Genomic DNA, 24,414 nt, shown 5'->3' with positions numbered 1-24,414 from the left:
GGAGCATAAATATCTTGTTCCAAGGCTATTCCAGTTTAATGTAATGTGACACGTGTACCCCTGTAGTATTTTTATTAAAAGACAACGACACAACTTATTATAATTCTGCTCAATTAACCTGTTAAAAGACAATCCAACATTATCATTTGCTCAGTAACTTTTTAAATAGTTTTTAACAGTGAGCCTAGAAACACTTTATACTAAGAATTAAGTAACAATATTTTTTAAAAAAATGAAAAGCCTACTAAATTTGAATTGTGTATTCAAACGTTTATTTGTTTCTGGGACACCCTGTATTTTGCCTGCTCACTCCAGACTTGAGTGCAATAGATATTATTTCTGACCAACCCTGTAAATATTATTGATTATCTTATCTCTTTTTTAATTCCTTTTTCCACGACATTTTGTTTTAGAATTGACACAGCCCTCTGAATCTGAATTGGATTAAATTCTAGTCTATTAATTTCATGTTTCTTCCTTCCCTTCTTTTCTACCAGCTGTTTGAAAACATTTTTACTGTTGTATATAAATATATTATTGTGATTTATTTAATGGACAATATTAATCGATACAATTATTAAAATGTAAAATATATTAATTAAATGACAGCACAGCCATCTAAGTGTACTAGCAGAGTACGCATTTATCATCAACTACTGAAATAAATAACATCATAACAGATAAATAACAGGAAATAGTTGATAAAAGTATCAAATTATCTGATAAATAAAGTTTGTCAAAATTTTACAAAATAGGAACAAAAATATTCAGCATTTTATAACAAATTTCGCTTTGTGCCAGATTTGTGACAAATTTCAAACAAGGTCATTTTAAAAAATGCAGTAAAAATAAACTTAAATAATACTTTGAAAGCAAATGTAAATTCAAATTTGCATAAGAAAATTTTACGGTCGAGAGTCAGCTAAGAAATATATCTCCTGGAAGTTAAATAATGGTTTTTAAGTCATATTTAAAAAAAAATTTGCCGAAGATGAATATAAAGTATTTTTACAAAGGGACTACGTTCTCATTTTCATCCCTGCTCCAGATTTCTCCCGAGGATCTTTGAAAAAGCTCTTCACAAAATAAACCTGAAAATATTATTATTTTTATGCTTTAATCATTACAATTTCATCATAAACGCAAATTTAAAATGTTTCATAAATAGGATTGATTATGCTTTTTCCTCCTAAATAGGTTAGTGAAGACTGTAGAGGTAGTTAAAAATTACACTAGATTCATAAATGGGTTAGTGTAGACTGAAGAGGTAGTTAAAAATGACACTAGCTTAGCATAAATGGGTTAGTGTAGACTGTAGAGGTAGTTAAAAATTACACTAGATTCATAAATGGGTTAGTGTTGACTGTAGAGGTAGTTAAAAATGACACTTAAGATTAGCATAAATGGGTTAGTGTAGACTGTAGAGGTAGTTAAAAATGACACTAGATTAGCACAAATGGGTTAGTGTAGATTGTAGAGGTAGTGAAAAATGACACTAGATTAGCATAAATGGGTTAGTGTAGACTGAAGAGGTAGTTAAAAATGACACTATAGATCAGCATAAATGGGTTAGTGTAGATTGTAGAGGTAGTTAAAAATGACACTAGATTAGCATAAATGGGTTAGTGTAGACTGTAGAGGTAGTTAAAAATGACACTATAGATTAGCATAAATGGGTTAGTGTAGGCTGTAGAGGTAGTTAAAAATGACACTACATTAGCACAAATGGGTTAGTGTAGACTGTAGAGGTAGTTAAAAATGACACTACATTAGCACAAATGGGTTAGTGTAGACTGTAGACTGTAGAGTTAAAAATGACACTATATATTAGCATAAATGGGTTAGTGTAGACTGTAGAGGTAGTTAAAAATGACACTAGATTCATAAATGGGTTATAGTAGACTGTAGAGGTAGTTAAAAATGACACTATAGACTAGCATAAGGAGTAAAGGCTACTGTTGTAAAAGGTAACTTGAAATGCAGTCCCATAAAAGAAAAACGATTTTTTTACAGAAATATTTTTTTCGAAAATTTATTTAACTGATCAGAGAATTTGCATGAATAGAAATAATATTAATAGAAAAATTCGTTCAATTAAACAGAGTCTACACCTAAAGTTATTAAAACAGCTTAATAAAATAATGAGAAATATATTGAAAATTAGTAAGGATACCTCAACTGCAATAATGGATTTAAGAATTCAGATTTCTTTAATGAATTTTTTTGGTTACTTTAATACTTATGCATAACAAACATTAAATTTGTCTCTCTGAGCATTGTTTGTATAAAAATGTAAAATTATTTCTACAGAATTGTATACACAGAAGATTATTCCAATTTTTTAATTATTTATATCATGTTTATCTCAATGTTTTCGAATAATATGAAACTTAACACTACTTATTTACCCTTTTCAGTCACTAATGAACTCGTAAAAAACACACTTCCGAAGAATGTAGACTAAAAATGCTAAAATTGACGCATTCAAAGCATTATTCTATTATGATAATTTATAGAAAAATATGAAATTAAATTTACCTGTACAACAGTACATAGAATAACTATAAGGCACTGTGCAATTGACCAGGTCTGTACATAGCTTGAATTATCTTGAATAAGATTGAAGTCTCTTGCTTCTGCACCACGTGACATCGTTTGGAATTGGCGCATTATCTACAAGAAAATTGAGTGATTCATCAAGAATTGTAAATAGTGTTTTTTTTCAGATAAATTGTTATAAAATGTTTATACCTGGATTCTTTGGTCCACGGTCTTCAGTGCCATCGTAAAGTTCTCCACCGTGATATCCATATCCTGCAGTTCCTGGCTAAACTTCTCCCACTCGTCGTATCTGAAGGTCGTCAGGTAGAGATTAACCAGCTTAGCGGAGAACCTGGAGAACTGGTTGTCCAGGCATACAGAGTAGTATCCTCCCACTGCAGACTCTTCCTCGTACTCAGAGCTAGCTTTCCAAGCGTAGGGATGGACAACTGTCATCTTGGGATCCCTGAGAAATGATCATGTTGAGATGGGTAAGCGATATTTCCTCGTAATTAAACGCTTCTTTCACACCATCAAGGAGCTTGTCAACCAACCCCTCTAATATTAGCTTTCTTACTTTAACACCGACAAGTATTCAAATTCGAAAATTACAAAAAAAAAACTCAGATAAGTTCAGCAAATGGAATCCTAGCTGTGAGAGTAGAATTATGGAGAATGTTCCTGTAACTTATGAGAATATCTTAGAACCCGGTTTTATTGTAAACAATGCGTGATAATTCTTAACAGGAAAGGACGGTTGGGTCAGAGAAATAAATGATCAATTGTTTTATTTGTTTATTAAAAAAAAATAGTTCCTGATCCGTCCAAACAATAAAAAAAAACTCTGTCCCCCTCTCCTTTGTTCTATATCCCCTTGATAAATACAAAAATATAATATTCTGAAGATAAATTAAATTATACCTGACTGCCATTCCAATTGAACCGTCTCCACCTTTAAGTACTTGGTAGGATACGTAGAGAGTTGCCCCAGGATGTACATACTGCCAGTAACAATCCTCCTTACCAGCATCAACATGCACCTTGTACTCCATTGCAATCCCTGAAAATATTTTTATTTCGTTTTTGAATATTTTTTTCTAGCAGTCTGATTTTAGATAAAAGATTTTTAGAGGAAATAATCAGAAAAAATGTTGATCTTATTGTTAAGAATCTTATTTCTGCGTATTTCTGAAGAATTCAGAAATGCATGTTCTACGGGGTACCTGGAGCTGAATCCAACCAGTTTCCTGAGCCGAGAGGTCCGTCCTGTGCCGGGGGTGGGGGAGGAGTAGGAGGAGCTATATTCGCAGCATGACCCGGAGGAAACTGAGGTTGAGCTTGTTGTTGCTGGGCAGCAAACTGCTGCGGGGTCATACCAGGGGGTAGAGGTTGGTTAGGAGGAGGAGGGGGTTGCCCCCGGCCCTGCTGGGGAGGTACTCCTGGAGCCATGCGAACCTGTTGTTGCTGTTGAGGGACACCTGGAGCAAACCTCTGCTGTTGTTGGCCTTGTTGGGCAAATTGTTGTTGTTGAGGAGGAGGGGGGGGTTGCCTCATTTGCTGTTGTTGCCCTTGTGGAACTCCAGGTGCAAACCTCTGTTGCTGTTGCTGGAGAGGTTGTGCAAATTGTTGTGAAGGTTGTGCAAATTGCTGTTGCTGAGGTGGCGGTTGTGCAAATTGTTGTTGTTGAGGCTGCTGGTTAAACTGTTGTTTCTGTTGGGGTGGTGGCTGATTGAATTGTTGCTGTTGTTGCGGGGGTGGAGGTTGGTTGAACTGTTGCTGTTGTTGGGGTGGTGCAGGCTGATTAAATTGCTGTTGTTGCGGTGGTGCAGGCTGGTTGAATTGCTGTTGAGGTGGTGGAGGCTGATTAAATTGCTGTTGCTGTTGTGGAGGTGGCTGATTTTGTTGTTGAGAAGTAGGCTGATTGAACTGTTGTTGATGTGGAGGTGGCTGATTTTGTTGCTGCGAGGAAGGCTGATTGAATTGTTGTTGTGGGGATGGAGGTTGACTACCCTGTGCAGGTTGTTGTTGAGCTGTGGCTAGAGCCCAGCCAGCTGTTAATATTAGTTTAAACCAAACCATTATTCTACCATTTACTCGTCCATACTTCTCTACACTGCAATACGTGGAGAGACAACAGGTTGTGATGTTAGAGATTTACTTAGAATATTTATAACGAAATGAAAATGTTTGCTGAAAATATCCCCAAATTGTTTATCCCCATGAATTTATGAATGAAACCCTGGTGTAAAGAGCAAAGAGATTGGGAAAGTGGCAGGTATACATATATATCTGATAGATAGATACTAGATGGTACGTATACACTAGGTATACACCGGAAAATAGGATATAAAGCCACAAACCCCGCGAAATTCAAATTGATGTTTTTAACCGGTTCAATTTTTATATATTTTTACAGAAAGTTTTTTTTACGAATTTTAGAACACATAATCACGTTTTTACTTTGGGACAATATGGGCATTCATTTTTTTAAACCACAAAGAAAATTTTTAAAAAATGTATAACATAATCTGCACAAATTGCAATTTAAAATGTATTTTTGAATATTCTAGTTTAACAAATGATTCAAATTTATTTATTTTTAAAGTTTGCTTTACTGAAATATGAACATCAAAATAAAATAAATGTCCTCATAAAAGGGGGAACAAAAAATATTCCAAAGATTCAGTTTTGAGATAAAAAGTATGTTTATTTTTTAAAGTTTTACTTTTGACGACATTTTTATTTATTGTAATCATTAGAATTATAAACCAACATATTTATGTTTTTAAATTAAGATATTTTCAACTAGAGCACATAGATATTAGATATTAATAAATACTAAATTATATTACAACTAATGTGTTTAATTTTCAGCACATATTTATCTTAATGTTGTTTATGTCCTCATATTCTAATATTTACTGAATGTTAAAAATACATTTGGATAAAATCTGTCACCCTGAAGTTCCAATTTGTCTATATATTGAATATAAATTACAGTTTAAGTGCCTGTTTAGATAAAGGATTCGGGGGTAGGAAGCATGTAGGCTCATACATATTTTTCAAGATTTAGTATGCGCTTTAAATGCCCCTTCCTGTATAAAAATCTAGAAATAAGGAAGTCAAAATTTCACATGAACGAATCGCAGAAAATTAGTACATTTACAGTGAAAATAGTCGAATTTTATAAATTACAATCAAGATTTTTAAAATAAAACCCCTACTTCTCCGCCTAAGTCCCTACGCTTTAATAATTTGTAGCGCATTTGAGCTAAATTATAGATTTGAGTTTATAGTGTAAAATTACATTAATACAGAGATTTACCAGAAATAGGAAGATGTAGGGGGGGGAATTGATATACGATAATCAAGAAAATCTTCTAAACATACATCTGGGAAATATAAACACATTGATCCAGTTTAAACCAGTGAAGTCGGTGAACCCATCTTCTCTTACTTGTTACCAGCATGACCTGATATTGATTATTTATCGGAATCCCGAGATTTCCAATCCTTAAATTTATAGAAACATAAATCATTTAAAACTTAATGACGACCGTAACATGTTTTAATGACAATCATTGCAAAAAAACATTTATTTTTGAGTTTTATCGAGTTAGAAATAGAATTCTTCAATATGTTTATTCAGAGTCAAATAAATTATTTTCAATATTAATATTTTAACAATTAACCATATGAGATGCAAAGGAACACAATTTTTCTTCCCTAGCTTTTTTCTACAAAAATACTAATTCTTAACCGTTCATCCACTAAGCACCTCCCTTAAAATGATGCCATAGGATAACTTAAGCTTAAATTAATTGAAATCATTACTTTGTGAATTATTGTTTTCGTTAGTAATTTTACTTAAAAATTACTTTAAAATGACAAAAATATTTTATTTCTTGAGCTTTGTGTTCTGTAAAAACCACGATGTACTGCATTTTATATATTGAGAGTTGTATGTCTGTTTGTATGTTTGTGACGTGTGTATGTATTGTATGCCTGTATAAAGGCAGATGGGATTTCATAGTTGCTCTGCACCGTTCATGTATTATTATTTGTTGAGTTTAACCCTAGTAACCCCCCCCCCCCTTCAGCCACTTGCGTTGCCCATCCTAATTACAAACCCCCCCCCCTGGATCTAAAGTTTAAACCTTCTCAGTTCGAAGTAAACGCTAGAGCTGATAATATCTCCGTCTATTGCGAATAAACGAGCCTAGTTCTATGAAATAATTAGAATTTAAAGTGATTCAAGTCTCTCTCTAAACTGTTGCGTCACTTAATACCCTCTTTTGGTATTTCCTTTTTCACGCCAGGTATATATTTATTTTTTAAGAAGTTGAGTTCAGTGTTTCTCTTGCAAATTTCATAATAGATTATTGTAAATTCTTTTTTTTTAATCATATTTTTTTCAATATTTTTTATTCTTCCATTCATTAGTATAATTTAAGAATAATTTTTCTTCGCGTTTTTAACTATTTTTTTAATGCTATTTTTTATCTTTATCTGGAAGACGGTTGTTTTTCTTGAATTTTTTTTAGGGGGATTTGGGTCAGAGTGAATAGGAACCCCCCCCCCCTCCAACATTATTTGACCATATCTGATGACACTAGTTGTTACTGTTCCTTATGATATAATTATTCCAGCGTATTATAAATTAAAAATAAATATTCCATTAACATGGGAAAATTCCAGGTTCAATGGTTTTCGTTAAAAGGAACTTTTTTTATCAACATTACGCCTGTCCTTATTTTTTTTGTTTAATCACAAGTACACGTTTTTAATAAATATTTAATCTCTGTTTGGTTGTTCAAAACATGAATTACTCAGTTTGTAGTGTATTTCAGAAGTAAATAACGTATATGGTTAATTCAATTTTAAAACTTTATATTTAATTTTTTATCTTATCTATTCTTAATTCTTCAGAGCAATGTGTTTTTTATTTTGTTTTTTAGTTGATATTTGTTCTATAAATGAATAACTATTGATGGTAACCCACCTTGCAAAGATGCCGTACCCATAAAAGCGTGGTTGGATCAAATAGAAAAAGTTATCAATGTCTATAATTTTGAAAACTGATTTTTTTACTCGTGGTTTCTTTACTAAAGTAACTTGCAAATTCCTACGGCTGGAAAACCTAAGCACCATCAGAATTGAACACTTTTAAACCTAGAAAAACGACACTATCATCCACATTATCGATCAGATAAAGGTTTCAAGAGTACTTGCCATCCTTGCATGTAGGGTCACTTGAAATTACGCTTATAGTTTCTTAAAAACTAATCGATAATTTGTTTCAACAAGGTTATCTACTGATTCACGGTGGCCCCATCCAAACTTATAAATAAATTAAAAAATTCAAATTAATGAAACATAAAAATTTTGCTAAAAATGTATGTACAAAAAGTACGGTAAGTCCCTTTATAAAGCGACCCGCCTTTCATTTCTATTTCTATGTAAGGAAACTTTCCATCTAATGTGTCTAAAGACATATTTAGGACAATTTTAAACATTTGATTTAATCTCTTGACCATTGATTCATCCCCCCAAAGTAACTGTACCCATGTAGATTCTTTCAGTTTCTTTATCTAAATTATAGGGATGTTAATTTTGTAACCAGGGACTATGAGGGGGGGGGGCTATCCCCCCCGCTCTACAGATAAGGGAAAACTAAGGTTTTGGGTAGAGGTATATAGCCCCCTGAGCCCCCACCCCACCCCAACATATACTACTGTTACCCCTTATAGTTACCCTGTCCCCTATTATGATCTTATCTGAGCTAAATATAAAAGTACGCAGGGTTGGATTGCGTAAACACAAAGAAAAATGTTGCTACTGCTTAAAATAACTGGATTTTCAAGGGTTGTTTATGGGCCCTTATCATTGATATATAAACATACGGAGATTGGACACAAAATTGACATTATCAAAAATTCATCATGGAACGTCATGTTATAGTATACATCTGATAGTAATTCGTATTTAATGTTTAAAAAAGTTTGCGGGATGGTTTTTTTATAAATTTTAACATTTTCTCACTTTTAGTGGAAAAAATGCGGACATGAATATTGTATAAGACAAAAAATTATAATAAATGTGTTAAAAACAAACTACATTGCAAGCGTTTGTTGATCTTTTGATGCAAATCCGGATCTTGGATCCTCTCCGGAAAAACATGGTTCCGGATCTGAATCCAGGTCATGAATATTTCTTTGATATTAACTGATTCTTTTAACAAAAAAAGAAATTATTTTTTTCTTCTTTTTTTATACTTCAACTTGATGAACCATTCAGAAAAATGGAAATTTTTAATAATCTCTTTTTTTCATAAGTTCAGATTTGGGGTTTGAGAGCAAAAAGTTTTTTCAAGTTTTGATTGATATTTTGCCCTAGGATGACATCCCATGACGCATTTTCTGTACTGTTGATCTGGTGTCAAATCTGCGTAAATTCATGTATCTATGATCCAATCCTTTCTATCCTTTAAGTATCTGCACCCTTGGCATTAACACCCGGCCCCGCCCTCTTTAATCGTAAACTTCTCTAAATTGCAAATCTCCTTCTATGGATTATGAATTAATGTGTTGCACACTGATTGTAGTTACTCATTATCCTGAAGATTAGATAGCACTTATCTATAAATATAAATTAGTAATCTCTGTTTAGATGTCCCATTACAAATCATGACCCCTGGACCGATTTACCTAACATTTTGATTCGGGAACCATGGACATGTTCTTTGCCTAGTTTAAATATTATTAATTGATTGGGTTGATATTTAAAGGATAAACTCCAGGTAAAGCTGGGCTCCCAACCTATCATATAACATGCTAAATTCTATTATCACAAAGTGTTAACCCTAAAATATTTTTAACAGAAATCGGAATGGTCTTTTTATCTTAAACGCTTGATCTCGAAATCCAATGTAGACACTTTTAAATTTGAAGATAAATGCTTGTTCCCTAAATTAAGGTTGTCAGAAGACGAAGACGAATTAATACTTTTGCTGTTTTTTTTAATGTAAAATGTGGCTATAAAACCTGTTAAGAGGGTTAATTCTGAGCCAGAAATTTAAGAAAGTATCGTTGAAAATCCCGAGTTTCCTTTTTGGGTGTCGATATACATTTGTGTAAATATTAATGTAAGAATTAGAAAATGAAAAAACTAATCATATGAAATAATATTTCGAACAAAATGATATTCAACAAAATTGACACTGGGTTTCAAGACATATACGCTGTCTTAAAGGAACTGAGTTATAGTCAAAAACTCTGATTTTCTAGACCCTAATCTTCGGAAGACGAATGTTTGGAGACCTTCGATATTTGAAACTATTAATTTAGTTAAATTAATATCAAAGGTTTGTGACATCGGGTTAAAAAACCAGAGTTTGTGGCAAAATTCAGTTCCTTTCGGGCGCTGTACAATGTACAAAGCACCATTGTCAACTACAAACATGGATAAAATCTGAAAATAGGTTTTTCATTTAGTTATTCAAATATTTTAAAGATTAGGTGTTAACTTTAATAAATTGTTTGTTGTAGCGATATTAACACTTTTATAGGATAGTAAATGGTATCGGGATAGAAAAACAGTACAGTTGAGTAACAAACAATATTATTGTTTACTCACTATCTTTTTTATGGACTATTGCTGTAGGCTTAAATGTCCTATGAGAAAAAGTATAAGGATAAAATGCTTGCGTACAAATTGCAATGCTTTACCAGAACTTTTCATATTAGTTTTTCACCCTGTTTCTCATAACTTGTTAAAATAATATTTTTGGCAACATAATTTTATCATCGGCCATGATAAATAGAACTTCCGTCCATATTTTTTACTGGCCATAGAATTAATTGACATTTAATCATTAATCATTTAATCATTTAATCAAAGAATATGGTCCAAATAATAAAACAATTGAAAACCCCCTTGGCTTCTAAATAATATATTGAATATCTTGGGTTTAGTTTTTAACATTGAACTGTAGTTAGATTTTATCCTTCTCGAATTTCATAACAATATGATTTACAATATTATTCAAACCCGTCATGCAGAGCTTAGGATATTGCAAAATCATTTGTAAAGTTTGGTTGGCAATAAAATCATTTGTAAAGTTTGGTAGGCAATAAAATCATTTGTAAAGTTTGGTTGGCAATAAAATCATTTGTAAAGTTTGTTTGGCAATAAAATTATTTATACAGTTTGGTAGGCAATAAAATCATTTGTAAAGTTTGGTTGGCAATAAAATCATTTGTAAAGTTTGTTTGGCAATAAAATTATTTTACAGTTTGGTTGACGATAAAGATTTAAATCAAATTTAAGGGCTTTTAACCTAAAGCCAAATCAATAATTGTGACTTTTAAAAAACTTCGGCACAAAACGTAAAAAATAATCGGATGCTATCCGGGGGGAGGGGGATGCAAAAAACTTTTAGAGGTAGTATTTGGCCAGCAATAATTAGCATGTATTTTATATATTTCGCCGATGCTGAGTTTTGTTCCAAGATTTTTAAATTATGTTTTATCTAGTGATTTTTTATTTAACTAGCATACGAAAACAACCCAATATCCTCTCTGAACCAAATTGAGGGTCAAGAATTTGACAAACTTTTTGCACTTCTTTGCCGCCCATATTGATCAGCTGTTCAGACAGTTCAATGAGAAAAGGGAACGAGCCATCTTTTGTACTTAACTTGTTGGCGACAATTTTCCTACCTTGATTTTAACAAATTTTTCTGATATTAAATACAAAATAGAGTATCTAAAACTACACTGTTTTTTCACTATTCTGTTAAATGTATCCCCTGGTAATATCTATTAGAATTTAATGATTATTTAAAAATATTTCAGATTAGTTGAGTGAAGATAAGGTAAAGTGTGTGACAACATTCTACTCTGCTGAATAGTGTATTTAAACCTACTCTACTGAATAGTTTATTTAAACCTACTCTACTGAATAGTGTAATTAAACCTACTCATACTGAATAGCGTAATTAAACCTACTCATACGGAANCTACTCTTCTAAATAGTATATTTAAACCTACTCTGCTGAATAGTGTATTTAAACCTACTCTAATGAAACGTTTATTAAAACCTATTCTGCTGAATACTATTATTAAACCTACTGTGTCGCCTACCATTACATCCACATGTTAGAAAATGAACTGATTACTCACCTCAAACTAACTTTCTAATTCCTATATCTTTGCAAACTGATTGTTTAAATATTTAATGTACAAATTTTATCTTTTAGTTATTAAAGGTCTACGACAGAGGTTTATCGAGAGATTTTGTAGCAGGTGTAAGCCTTCATTTTTTGGCAGATAAATGGACTAAGATAATATTTTCGACAGATTTAATGTGTCTGAATGCAATTTTTGGTTGTAATGTGTGCAAAGAACCTAGTTTTCTTGGATTATAATTTAAACATTGATAGATCAGTTAATAACTACAAGTACACGTAATATCAAATGGCTCTCAATTTATAGAGTGAGGTATCCTGGTTTCCTTTAAACCGTATGGCTTGCCAAGTAAGAATTCAGGTTTATCTTTTTTTTCTATGGGAAAATTGTTAATTTTCAATTATGATTTCTCAGATTAAGTAACTTGAATGCGGATTTACGCTTCAGAGAAAATGAAGAAAATTGTCAGAATTCAACACGTTTGCAGATAGAAAAACGACAATATCCTCCTCGTTGTTAAAGATATGCGCAACATTGTAAATCGGACATGCCATTCAATAAATGGAGGGTCCCTTGATATTGCACTACAGCAGTCCCTTTAAATGATTCCTACTTTCTAGAGAAACAAGGGCCCTGTGGTAGAAGCTAGTCAGTGACCTCTGAACAAGAAATGTTATTGTTCCTAAAGTAGATATGTCATTAAAGGTAATTCAGGCCCTTTTTTAAGTTATTCAAAGTTGTTTTTAAGTATTGAAGTAATTGATAAGTATTTAAGCCATAAAAGTTTTTTTTTACTAATCATTAAAGTAGTTTAGTTTAGTCAAAAAAGGCAATTTGTAACTATAATAGGTAGTTTTTAAGTACAATAAGTCATTAAAGATATTTTTAAAGTATAGGAAAACCATTAAAGGTATTTTTAAAGTACTGTAAGTTATAAAAGATATTTTTTTGTTTACTAATTTTTTTATTTATCCTGTACCTATACCTGGATATTAATGATATATTGTAGAACTGGATACTACTCCTACTGATCTATATCCTGTACCTATATCTGGATATTAATGATATTTTGTAGAACTGGATACTACTCCTACTGATCTATATCCTCTATCTATGCCTGGGTGGTCTGATCTTTAATACCCTTGAGTGCCCAAAATTCCAGGAATCAAGAGATGAAGATGTGCAGAAGCAGGTAAGCAAAAGGAGCTGAAAACTTGCCACAAATTTTCTAATCCATATCTTTGCAACCAGATTTCGGAAACTTTTGATATTTCTAACTAGAAATGTGAACGGGTTTTCTTTACGTCTGATGCTTGTCTGTGGATCCCACATTAAGGGTCTACCACGATCTTTCTTTCATTTCATTTCATAGTTTATCTTATAGTCTAGGTCTAAAATACCAAAGATTTACACCATTAGGTTGCAAAGATATGAGGATTTGAAAATTAAAGCGTGTTCAGTTCCTTTGATAAAATGTAAAACAAAATAAATTATGGTCAAAATTAAACATAAAATAATTCCTTTTCTGTATAGACTTGTATTTTATTTTTAAAAATGCACTTTACTTCAATAGACTTCCCGATTTCCAAAATATTTATATATTTAGGAAAATATATCGAGATCTCTAACTGATCTGTAGGTTGGATTATATATTTATATATTTAGGAAAATATATCGAGATCTCTAACTGATCTGAAGGTTGGATTATATATTTATGTATATTTAGGAAAATATATCGAGATCTCTAACTGATCTGTAGGTTGGATTATATATTTATATATTTAGGAAAATACATCGAGATCTCTAACTGATCTGAAGGTTGGATTATCTCCGGACCAAGTTGATCATTTAGACCTCATTCTGCTCGCCTTTACTGATGGGTAACATATATTTTTAGTGTAAATTATTTTTTGCATATCAAGTTTTTTCGAGTAGCTTAGCAAGTATGTTTTTAACTTGTGAGCCCATGGACTTTTTTTATTGGTGTAATCTTTTTTAAAGTTTTAATTAAAATTTTTAAATTATCGAATCCTCATTGTTTTAAAATCAATTCTCATTGAATCAGATTAGCTGTAAAGTTATATATTGTGTGCTAATTTATGATATGATGAAAATTAATTTAACAACAAAAAATGTTTATTTAATATGTTTTATTTTGTTAGAAAATGGGGTTCTTTTATCTCATCATAATGAGAAAAAGTTGCATATCTAGGCTGTCAAAACAAACTTTTTCTCTCTGTTTGAAGTAAGGCGTGTGTACTGAAGTGTGTAGCTTTTATCAAATTCAAATGATGGAAATTATAGAAACTGCAATTTGATGACAAAACTCAGGAAAAATTTGCTTTTATGTTTCTTGCACTTTGTGATAAAAGCATTAAATAAAAGCTTTGTTAAAGGGGGGATTAATTAAATTTTAAAGAAAATCACAGTCAAATTCACTTGTTTCATGATCTATACAGTTTTAAATTCATTTAAAAGATAGTTTTCATCGTTGTTCAATTTAAGAATAGTTTTTATATTGATCTTTTTACTTGTATTTTTATTGTTATAGTCATTGTTACTACTATGGATATCATGTTATTGTTATTGTTGTTATTGTTATTGTTATTGTTATTGTTATTGTTATTGTTATTGTTATTGTTATTGTTATTGTTATTGTTATTGTTATTGTTATTGTTATTGTTATTGTTATTGTTATTGTTATTGTTATTGTTGTTGTTATTGTTATTGTTATTGTTATTGTTATTATTGTTATTGTTATTGTTATTGTTGTTATTGTTATTGTTATTGTTATTGTTATTGTTATTGTTATTGTTTTTGTTATTGTTTTTGTGTTTTTTGTGTTTTTGTGTTTTTGTTGTTTGTTGTTTGTTTTTGTTATCATTATTGTTTAAGTGAAGTGAACGGGAATGTGACCGATCCTGAAGATTGTGAAAAATGGGATTTCTATAATTCTCTTTTCTTCTCTTTCACTGCTGTAACAACTATAGGTATAATTCAATGAGATAGATACTAAGAAGACGGATAATGATACAGGGATGTATATTTTCTTGAAAATCAAATATTTCCCAATTTGTTAGGGATGATTTCACGGAGCCCATTTTTTAGGATTTTGAATAAAAACAATCTTTATCCCCCTTTCCTTTCTTCTAATCTAATTGGTAAAAGATCTTAGCTAAATATTTACACTCAGATGGTTATAGATCTTTAAAATTTCAAACTATAAATTCTGCCAGCTAAAATATGTTAAGTTTGACATATCAAAGGTTTACACCATCAGGATTCAGGTTGCAAAGATATAGAAATAGAAAAATTAGAGTTTAAGGCAATAATTCAGTTTCTTTCTCTTCCCTTCAGGGTATGGTCACCAGGCACCTGAGACTAATTATGGAAGGTTGGTTTGTGTCTTCTATTCCTTGGTTGGAATACCTCTCAACGCTATCCTTATTGGAGCTCTAGGTTCCTTGTTCAGCAATAAGGTCAGTAGCCAATAAGCACAAGGCAGAGATTTGGTGTGAAGCGCTTGATCTCGATATCCTCTTTTATATTTGAGGGATAAGTTCTCAACATTTGAATTTTAGTTTCACTTAGAATGTATGACGGGAGTTTTTGTTTGGTTTAATTTTCAAAAAATCATGCTTCTACATTGACAAGATGTCACATTCTACAGTACAAAATATTCCGTATTTTCATCCTTATTTACCCTTCTTATCTTCACTCATTGATCCCTTGTGTTCAATGTAAAATTCCGCTAAAAGTCTATCTTTTAATTGTTTGCTGTTACAAAGAGTGTTTGCTCAATGTTCATCTTTTAGAACTTTATTGATAAGATATTTTTTAAAATTCCATTTGTATTTTATGTTCTTTCTGTTAGTAACATTAATAAGTAAAATTTTGGGGGAAATTTTTTAGAAATAATATAAATTTGGCAAACATATATTAAAAGTATTAAGCAAGTGAAGAAATAAAAATTTAGTTTCCAATGTAAACCGAACTTCAAATAAATTGTCAAGTTTGATAATTTTTTAACAGGGTATTCAGTTGTTAAAAGTCAAATATTAATCTACAGCTTGCTCCCCCTTCCATGAATTTGTGGGTAAAAAGTATCATAAAAAACGAATAAAAACTTGCAAACGTCCAATTTTTCTTTTTTTTCTATAGCATCAAAAGCATTTCCCCCTTTATATAGATAATAGCCCTGAAAGACCGGGTCCAGATAGCTGATGGAACAGGATTGAAGGGGATGGGGAAGGTTGGAAGGATTGTTCTAGAAGGAATTCTACTTTTTCTTATCTTTACATCAATCTTCCTTTTCCTACCCGCAGCCCTCTTCACCTATGGGGGTTTAGAGGACAAGGTTAGTTTTCTAGCAATTTTTTATCAAAATTATTTTGATAAACAAAATAAGGATTGTTTACATATTTTGAGATGTGTAATAGAAATACACTTGTACCTCAGTGTCGAAATTTTGATTTCTTTCTGTAAAAGTTTACTTAAAACGTTAAATAAGACTTGAATCTAGAGATGATAATGAAATCTGTCATTATCGTGAAAATTGAGTTTTTGTTGTAAACATAAGAAAAAATTTATTAAGTCTATAAATTTAGATAAATTTGTTTAGTCCTGGGAGTATATAGACAGTCTCTACTATTCATTCATTACTCTTTCCACCATAGGCTTCGGAGATATGGTTGCAGGTACATAATTGTATATGTACAATGTACATACAGGGTTAGTTAGGATGAGACTAAAGATTTTGATCAGTTTTTTTCCATTCTGAGATATTCACTTGTTTATTCTTTAAATAACGAATATTATCTTTTAAATACATACTTGTACAATGTACATAAATACATACTTGTACAATGTACATAAATAGTTTTGTTATATTGATGTTAAAGAAGATTGTTTTTCCTAAAGGATTAATGATATACTTCGTACATACTCAATTTTAAAATATATAAATATATATGAAATATATTTTACATCTTACATCTTACATCTTACATCGTACATACTAGTAGACTGTACTTGTAAATACTCCTGCTATACACACTACTAACTACTTAACACCCATTACTAGCTGTGCTTAGGATCCGGATTGAATTATATTCAGAACATTATGATCCGGCGCTGGATTCGGAATCGCATAAATATGTGGATCCACTGTGTAAATTTATCAACAAAAACCAACCAAGAATACTTTTTGCTCTTAAAACACAAATCTCACATCTTAACGAGTGGTAAATTGGGAAAACAAATTTTTTATCAGTGGTTATTCGATTAGGTTTTAACAACACAATTGCGAATTTCGCGAGTTGGATCTGGATCTGGATATAATTTTTCAGGATGGATCTAGGATCCGGTTATAGTTTTTGAGTTGGATCTAAAGCCCGTTTTAGTTTTTTGTTGGATCTGGATCCGGTTTTAGTTTTTGAGTTTGAACTGGGTTCGGTTTTGGTCTTTAAAGTTTAAAACGGGTTAAATTTTTACAGGACTGATCCAGGATCCAGATCTGTGACAAATGGCATGAATCCTAATCAATGCTTTATGTGTGCAAGTGTTGTGTATGATCTATAGTATACAGTTGGGATGCTTGTACATCACAACATTATTCAAAACTTGTATGTAAATATTTGTTCAAAATCAATCTAAAAATTTGACTAAAATCGGCAAACGCACTTTCACACTATGGCCAGAAGAACGATTTTATAGATATCAATTTATTTTTTAAATCTTCCATCTTGTTTTAATTTTTCTCTTATTATTCTAGCTTGGAATCCCACGGGGTAAGTATTCAACTTTCAGTTTTTGCAGCGAGGTTAAAGTAAAATTTGAATAAAAATCTACGAAAATAAAAACCATGAATAATACTTTAAAAATCGGGGTTGACAAGAAAAGTCTAACCAGTATCCATTCTCATCGCTCGCTAGTATATTCGATCATAAATTATTTGCAAATTCGATCTTTAAGATCTTCCTGGATTGTCCATTCTGGAGGCTTGATTTTTAAAGAAAAAAATATTATTTAATAACGACGAGGAAAAATTATCAAATTATATCTTCATTGACATAGCAAACATCACTTTAATATATGTTTAATATTAGGGCGGAATAGCGACCAGATCAACCCTGTGACGAAGATGTTGTATCAAGTGACGATTATAACCTGGATTATATTCGGGATGGGGTTTATTGTCGGGATCATCAATGTTCTGGTGGAAGCTCTTCAGTTCTCAGGGTATAAACATACTAGATACTATATGTGACTCAGGTTTATACTTACATAGGGAGGAGAGAGGGAGATAAATATCAGTAAAATCTATGGTTTCCAGAGGGTTATTTCTTTTTTGGCCCCAACGGTTGCTGAGCCCCATGGACAAATTCTTATGTACGCCCCTGGAAGATATACAACTAAGGAGAGATAGACAGATAGAGATTGTTTCCAGTCTTTACAGTGATGTGTTAGGACAGTCTTAGAACTTTTTAATCAAAATAGACAATACTAGGCTTCCAGGGCGTTCCGCGCCCATCTTCGATTTTAATTTTAATTGTTGCTCTAACTGCCCCATTTTCTCTTCTCTAATTATCATCCATAAAAAGATAGTCGTGGACATTTTTTTTTCGTGGATTTTGAAAAATCGAAATTTGAAAAGTATACGATTTAGTTGACATTGATTACTCTGGCCCGGCCCTTCTCAGAAAGACAAAGCCTAATTTACAATTTTTGTTTTGGTTTAACTAAAACCAGTTTCTGAGCTTTCTTAATGCGTCATCAGAGTTAGATGTAAATAAACCCTGTCCACATCTCCATAGTTCTACTGCTTCTAAACTAAACTAACAATTCCATATCTGCGCTCAGCATAACTGGAAAATATCAATTCTTTTAATTCAGTAAACCTTCTGTCTAAAAGTGGTAACAATTTCTTTAACAAATATTACCAAGCAAAGAGTCTTCCTAAATCCTTCATTCAACTTTTACACTTAAAGAAAGTTAAAACACACTTAAGTAAAAGAACACAAGCTCCTTATACATCCAATTATAGTGTGAGTTATATTTTTTTACACGCTGATTGTTCGTCTTTGTGCTCAGAATTGCTCTTTGAATTAGTTCGAAACTCTGGGTTTAAGGTGAAGGCACTGTAGCGTTCCAGATACATGATGGTACCCTTTAAATCTTTATCTGTTGTATAATGTGGAAAATATCGTCGTTTTTACAGCTTGAATAGTGGTTAATTCTTACAATTGCCTCAATTGTTTCAACGACAGAGCAAGTCATTGCAATTGAAAATAATTGCTTTCTCTTTCAACGTAATCATTCTTCTGAGAGGAACATGGATATCTTAACATTCATAGCTTTCTCATTGGACATAATCATTTTTCTGAGAGGAACGCATGGATATCTTAACATTTATAGAATGCATACTTACTTGAAATTGCGTTCGCTGTTCCTTTAAGCTAACTCTTGACACATGTGGTCCATGTTTACAGTTTTCAACTAATTCCCCCTGGGCTTTAGGGTTGAACTAATTCTCCTTGAGCTCCAGCGCGAACCAGAAACCTGTGGAATAGGAAGACGACATAATAAGAATCCTTAAGTGTACTTGATTCAATGTTGTTGCAAAGCAAAAAACCTAGTAAATTATTAAATCACTTATTAAGTTACAAGTGATTTGTATCATGTTCATTGGACTATTTAAAGTCACAATTTGAGTCTTAAAGACATCTTCCTATTCCAGAGTTTTCTGGTTCTCACTGTAGTTGTTGTAACCAAAGCTTCTGTTCAGTAAACCTGTAAAGCGAGCAATTCGTGGCTTGAAGAACCAGATCCTGGTGCAGGACTACTGGAGGAAAATCTTGAACGAGATCATCATCTTGAAGCACGGTGAGGGGGTCTGGGTCGACGAGGAGCTGATGGAGGGTGCAGGAGGAGGATCAGAACCATGTCTTGGAGTTGTTGACATGTCCTCCGGAGATTGGAGCGCGACGCGTTCTGTTTCCACCGGAGATATGGAGGCGAGCCTGGCGCAGGACGGAGATAAGGTGGTCCAAGGACAGTCCTTGCAATCCTTGACTCCAGGGAATGATCTGTCCGATATCCAGGAGCTGAATGAAGATACGATCTCATCCCTGAGAAACTTCTTGACAACAGCTAATGTTGGAGCAGGAGGAGATGCTAAACTGGCAGAGTGGATGGAAAATAACTTCCCAGGTCTCATCTTTGTTTCTAAATATTAATTGTCCAAGGTCCATTCTTTTGGTGATGCAACTATATAAAAACACTGTAGAGTGTCCCATAACATATTTAATTATCTTCAGGTTTTAACGCTAAAATACTATTGTTCTGCAAGCAATTAAAAAAATTTACAAATAAATGATCGGCGTTTTTTAGATTTCTGATGTGTTGCGAAAATTTCCGTAAAGCTATACCAATTCCAACATATATAATGTGGACACCCTCATATTCAGTATTCAGTGACTACAAGACGTAGTCTTCTTTATATTTTGGGTTTGCGCTAAAAGAATGTAAGTAAATCCCGCGTCATATTCCTAACCACAAATGCCAACTTAATGTACAATGTCAACAGGGATTTTGTCTCATGGAAAATTATGTATTTTTTTTTTTTAAGTTTTTTTTTTATTTATTTTTTAGGAAGAAATAGTTTGACTGAGACGCGACCAGTTACTCGAAAAAATAGCACTCATTCCCAGTATAGTAATACTGTTATTCCCAGGTACTCATCCCAGTATAGTAATACTGTTATTCCCAGGTATTCATTCCCAGTATAGTAATACCGTTATTTCCAGGATTCATTCCCAGTATAGGAATGCTGATATTCCAAGTATAGTAATACCGTTCTTCTCAGTACAGTAATACTGTTATTCCCAGATATTCATTACCAGAAAAATATACTGTTATTCTCATGTATTCATTCCCAGTATAGTAATTTTGTTATTCCCAGGTACTCATTCCCAGTATATTAATATCGTTATTCCCAGGTATTCATTCCCAGTATAGTAATACTGATATTACCAGGTATTTATTCCGAGTATATTAATACTGTTATTCCCAGGTTTTCATTCCCAGTATATTAATACTGATATTCCCAGGTATTCATTCCCAGTATATTGATACTGTTATTCCCAGGTTTTCATTCCCAGTTTAGTAATACTGTTATTCCCAGATATTCATTCCCAGTATAGTTATACTGTTATTCTCATGTATTCATTCCCATTATAGTAATACTGTTATTCCCAGGTATTCATTCCCCGTATAGTAATACTGTTATTACCAAATATTTATTCCCATTATAGTAATACTGTTATTCCCAAGTATTCATTTCCAGTACTATAGTAATAGTATTCTTCCCAGGTATTAATTCCCAGTATAGTAATACTGTTATTCCCAGGTATTCATTCCCAGTGTAGTAATACTGTTATCACCAGATATTCATTCCCAGTGTAGTAATACGAACTTAAAAGTAAGAACTTCTGTTAATGAAAATTTTATTTTAGACAGGATAGAGGTAGAGGAAGACGACGTTCCTTGAATATTCCCCGTAAACTGAGCAGGCGGCACAGTACAACTAGTAATCAGAGTGGGGTTAGTCATAGAAGTACTGTCAGTACAGGTACACAGTACAGTTCAATGGGAGAAGGTTTGTCTGGCACAGCACTACAATACAATTAGTAATAAGAGTGGGATTAGTCACAAAAGTACTGTCAGAACAGGTTAGACTAAGCATGAAAGGAACAATAACGTGTAGACGTCAAGGAATAAACCCATGGTCATAATTTGCTGTACATTTAGAACGATAGATGTGAATATCTGTCGCATAGAGGGCACAATTACTTTGCAAGTTGTCACATTTTTTTTAACTCAACGATTTATCATTTTCAAATTTAATGTTATAATTATTCTTATTTATAGGAGGGCCTGTTGAGCAATTGCTTGAACAGACGACCCTGGGAGAGTTCTTAACAGCTGTAGAGAACGTTAGAGCTAAAAGTGAAGCAGAGCTTATGGTGAGCATGAATTAGCTTGATTTGAATTTATTTTTAACAAATTCTCAACTGTTGACTACAGTTGACTACAGATTACTTCAGATGACTTTAATTGACTTCAGATGACTTTACTTGACTTCAGATAACTTTACTTGACTTCAGATAACTTTACTTGACTTCAGATAACTTTACTTGACTTCAGATGACTTTAATTGACTTCAGATGACTTCAGTTCATTTCAGATGATTTCAGTTGATATCCGTTTAAAGTCTTTTAGTTTAATTAAGTTGATTTCATTTGACTTTATTTGAATTCAATTTAAAATTGTGACTTTTTGTTTTTTGCATATTCGTTTTTTCTCTAGACTTGTTAATTGTTTTATTATCAGATACATTTTCAAATAATGATATCTTTATTTTACTAGGTGAGTGTAGATGTAGAAGAAGGAGAAAGATCTAGGAAAAATTCCATCTTCAGAAAACTATCCGCCATCAGCACCAGGAGTATAGGCCGGGAGCGGCAGGACAATAAGGATCAGGGTCCCTTAACTTTAAAGCAAGTGACCAGCCTGCTTGCCTTCCAGGTAAACTTTAATCAGCTGTTTTTTAAAGGATTAATATTGAAGTAGATTAGTGATGTTTTTAAACTACGTAAACTGGTGTAATTTTAAAGAGGTCCGTTAAGTATCGTTAATGGAGCACTTTAATTAAAGGGTCATTAAAACAATCTATTCTTTAAAAAAACCATAAAGCAAGTATGGGATAATGATTATCAAAAACACATAATTTGTCTAATATTTTTGTTTCTGAAGTCTAAATTATTATTTCAGAAATATGCAGAGGAAGCATCCGAATCAACTAGTGAAAAAAGTAGCAACGGACATTTAATGGTTCCATCAAAGAAGAACTCAACAGTTGGACTACATAATTACATCTAAACTGATACTGTGAGCTATTTTTTCCATAGCTCTAGATCATACTTAGAGTTTAGTGTTAAGCCTTATTATAGAGCAGCACTTTCAATTATTCAAACCTTTCTTAATATTTATCTCCATCTTTATATACACCCAAGTTTTAAACCAGATAACAACTGACTTTGTTTCAATTTGTCAGAGAGATTTATCAAGTGAATGCCATCCATACAGTTTCCTAGATTGCTCAAATTCCTTGGTTAATAGATATTTAGATTTCCACCTTGGATTTGTAATGTAGAAAAAATCCTGCAATGTCATTTTTTCCCCAATTCATAAACAAATATCTAAGTTGACGAGTTAATGAATGTTTCTAATTTTCTATTCTAGGTAAATCTATTTTGCAGTTAACATAATACGGTAAAAATCAGAACTGTAACGGTAGCCTTTGTTCGTTTTTTAATCACCAGGTTTTAAACATTTTTAATAATGTATCGATAACAACATTTACAAAATATGAAATTCATGTTTACAAGAAAAAACAAGTCATTTTTTAGTTTTCCGGTTTTGTTACCGTGTTTAATAATATTTGTTATGTTTCTAGTTCCGTATGATAAATTATCTAATTTACAAGAAAGTCAAATATGCATAGAAGTGCTTAAATATCCTGTTCAAAATCCACAGTTTTATGGGTCGTACTGTGTAATCTTCTTGCTTAATATAAAATAGAATGGCTTAATGTATAGATTATCATCAGATGATAAAAATTTCAACATTAATGTCAACTTGAATAATATGTTTTCTGCGAAACATTAAGTTGATTTCTCGTATAAACCTTGGTTGTACATTTTTTATAAATTCAGGAAAAATCATTGTCCATTCATCTTTGTACTATGTACAATATATGTAATAATTAGAGTTTAAGGAAAAGAACTTCATAATTTTCCTGGAGAAACTTAAATTTGAATTGAGACAGTTTCTCATTTGATTCCAATGCATTGTAAAGCGCAGGGCTGTGCTTCAAGTTGATACTGTTCGTAGATTATATTTATTTTTCTATGACAAATACATATATATTTTACAGTTTATATTCTGATGTAATTTTTCTTTATTTTCTTTCTTTCCATCGTTTGATGATAACATGATGTGTATAGTTTAATCCAATGTCCACTCCTAAAAGTTTCAGATTTAAAAAATGTAAATATGTTTTGGTCTGCAGGCAATCATGGGGCGCAATGTTTAAGATGGATTTAATTTCAATGGACCTAAACTATCGAAATCATAAATATGCATAGTTCACATAAAAATAAGCTTTAATACTTGGTCTGAACAAAATGATGGATATAAAATAGTTTTCCGGATTTCTATCACTACGCTTCGCGCCCATCTTTTACTTAAACTTTTAATTATGGCTTTATCTGTGAGCATCTTTTCTTTGTACAGTAAAAACTATAACAGAAGTTTTCGGCTTTCATGATATTATTTCGTGCATTTTCAAATTAAAAAAAAAAATTAAAAAACTTTTAACACAAATTTTTTAAATATTGATCATTCATAATCCTTCCCTGGGGTCACGTGAGGTCCCACACAAAATTTAGGCCTGACCGGTTCAGCCGTTTTGACGTTTATTAGAAATAAACAAACGGACAGACAGACAAGATATAGATTAAAATAAAGAAATAAGCATATCTTTCTCGGTTTAGTTTAGACATTGATTTAGTACCTTTAAAGGGACTGTAAACGCGATTTCAACTGACCATCCACGTAAAGA

The 24,414-nt window shown here is 32.1% G+C and overlaps 4 protein-coding genes across 12 annotated transcripts in view; 2 read left to right on the top strand and 2 right to left on the bottom strand.

Annotated features, from left to right (window-relative positions):
• Positions 1-608, top strand: part of LOC111695112 (protein ECT2) — a 14,651-nt gene extending 14,043 nt beyond the window's left edge. For 4 of the 5 annotated variants that reach the window (XM_023464307.1, XM_023464305.1, XM_023464303.1 and 1 more), the window contains one exon: positions 25-608. The gene's annotated coding sequence lies outside the window, so the exon portion shown is untranslated. The remainder of the gene's footprint in view (positions 1-24) is intronic. The other variant, XM_023464306.1, reaches the window with a different exon arrangement.
• LOC111695116 (calcium-binding protein P) lies at positions 520-4,679 on the bottom strand. The gene is made up of 5 exons (XM_023464318.1): positions 3,765-4,679; positions 3,463-3,601; positions 2,752-3,007; positions 2,539-2,673; positions 520-1,091 (listed from the first exon to the last, which is right to left on the bottom strand). Exons 1-5 carry the CDS (start codon positions 4,618-4,620, stop codon positions 1,020-1,022), a joined length of 1,458 nt encoding a protein of 485 aa, XP_023320086.1. The 5' UTR covers positions 4,621-4,679; the 3' UTR covers positions 520-1,019.
• LOC111695115 (open rectifier potassium channel protein 1) lies at positions 2,943-23,731 on the top strand. 5 transcript variants are annotated; one of them, XR_002763778.1, is made up of 16 exons: positions 2,943-3,032; positions 12,350-12,434; positions 12,805-12,921; positions 13,515-13,609; positions 14,625-14,719; positions 15,087-15,208; positions 15,919-16,086; positions 16,351-16,426; positions 17,837-17,969; positions 19,516-19,940; positions 20,382-20,463; positions 21,245-21,360; positions 21,660-21,754; positions 22,158-22,316; positions 22,563-22,803; positions 23,507-23,731. XR_002763778.1 is itself a non-coding variant. In XM_023464315.1 (16 exons), the coding sequence occupies exons 3-16, from the start codon at positions 12,423-12,425 to the stop codon at positions 22,668-22,670; spliced, it is 1,803 nt and encodes a 600-aa protein (XP_023320083.1). In that variant the 5' UTR covers positions 2,943-3,032; positions 11,397-11,416; positions 12,350-12,422; the 3' UTR covers positions 22,671-22,804. The 5 variants fall into 5 exon arrangements, 4 of the variants coding, with proteins under 4 accessions (XP_023320083.1, XP_023320082.1, XP_023320084.1 ...); XM_023464315.1 differs by lacking the exon at positions 23,507-23,731 and adding an exon at positions 11,397-11,416 and having other exon boundaries at positions 22,563-22,804; XM_023464316.1 differs by lacking the exons at positions 2,943-3,032; positions 23,507-23,731 and adding exons at positions 6,710-6,860; positions 11,397-11,416 and having other exon boundaries at positions 22,563-22,804.
• Positions 23,663-24,414, bottom strand: part of LOC111695114 (uncharacterized) — a 16,297-nt gene continuing 15,545 nt past the window's right edge. Inside the window, exon 19 of the mRNA XM_023464313.1 lies at positions 23,663-23,816. Coding sequence (XP_023320081.1) covers positions 23,752-23,816 — 65 coding nt within the window. The 3' untranslated portion in view covers positions 23,663-23,751. The remainder of the gene's footprint in view (positions 23,817-24,414) is intronic.

Source organism: Eurytemora carolleeae, unplaced genomic scaffold (genome assembly GCF_000591075.1).
Source record: "Eurytemora carolleeae unplaced genomic scaffold, Eaff_2.0 scaffold212, whole genome shotgun sequence".
In the NCBI taxonomy this organism is placed as follows: domain Eukaryota; kingdom Metazoa; phylum Arthropoda; class Copepoda; order Calanoida; family Temoridae; genus Eurytemora; species Eurytemora carolleeae.
The sequence above is the reverse complement of the archived record's forward strand: the minus strand, read 5'-3'. Positions and strand labels throughout refer to the sequence as shown.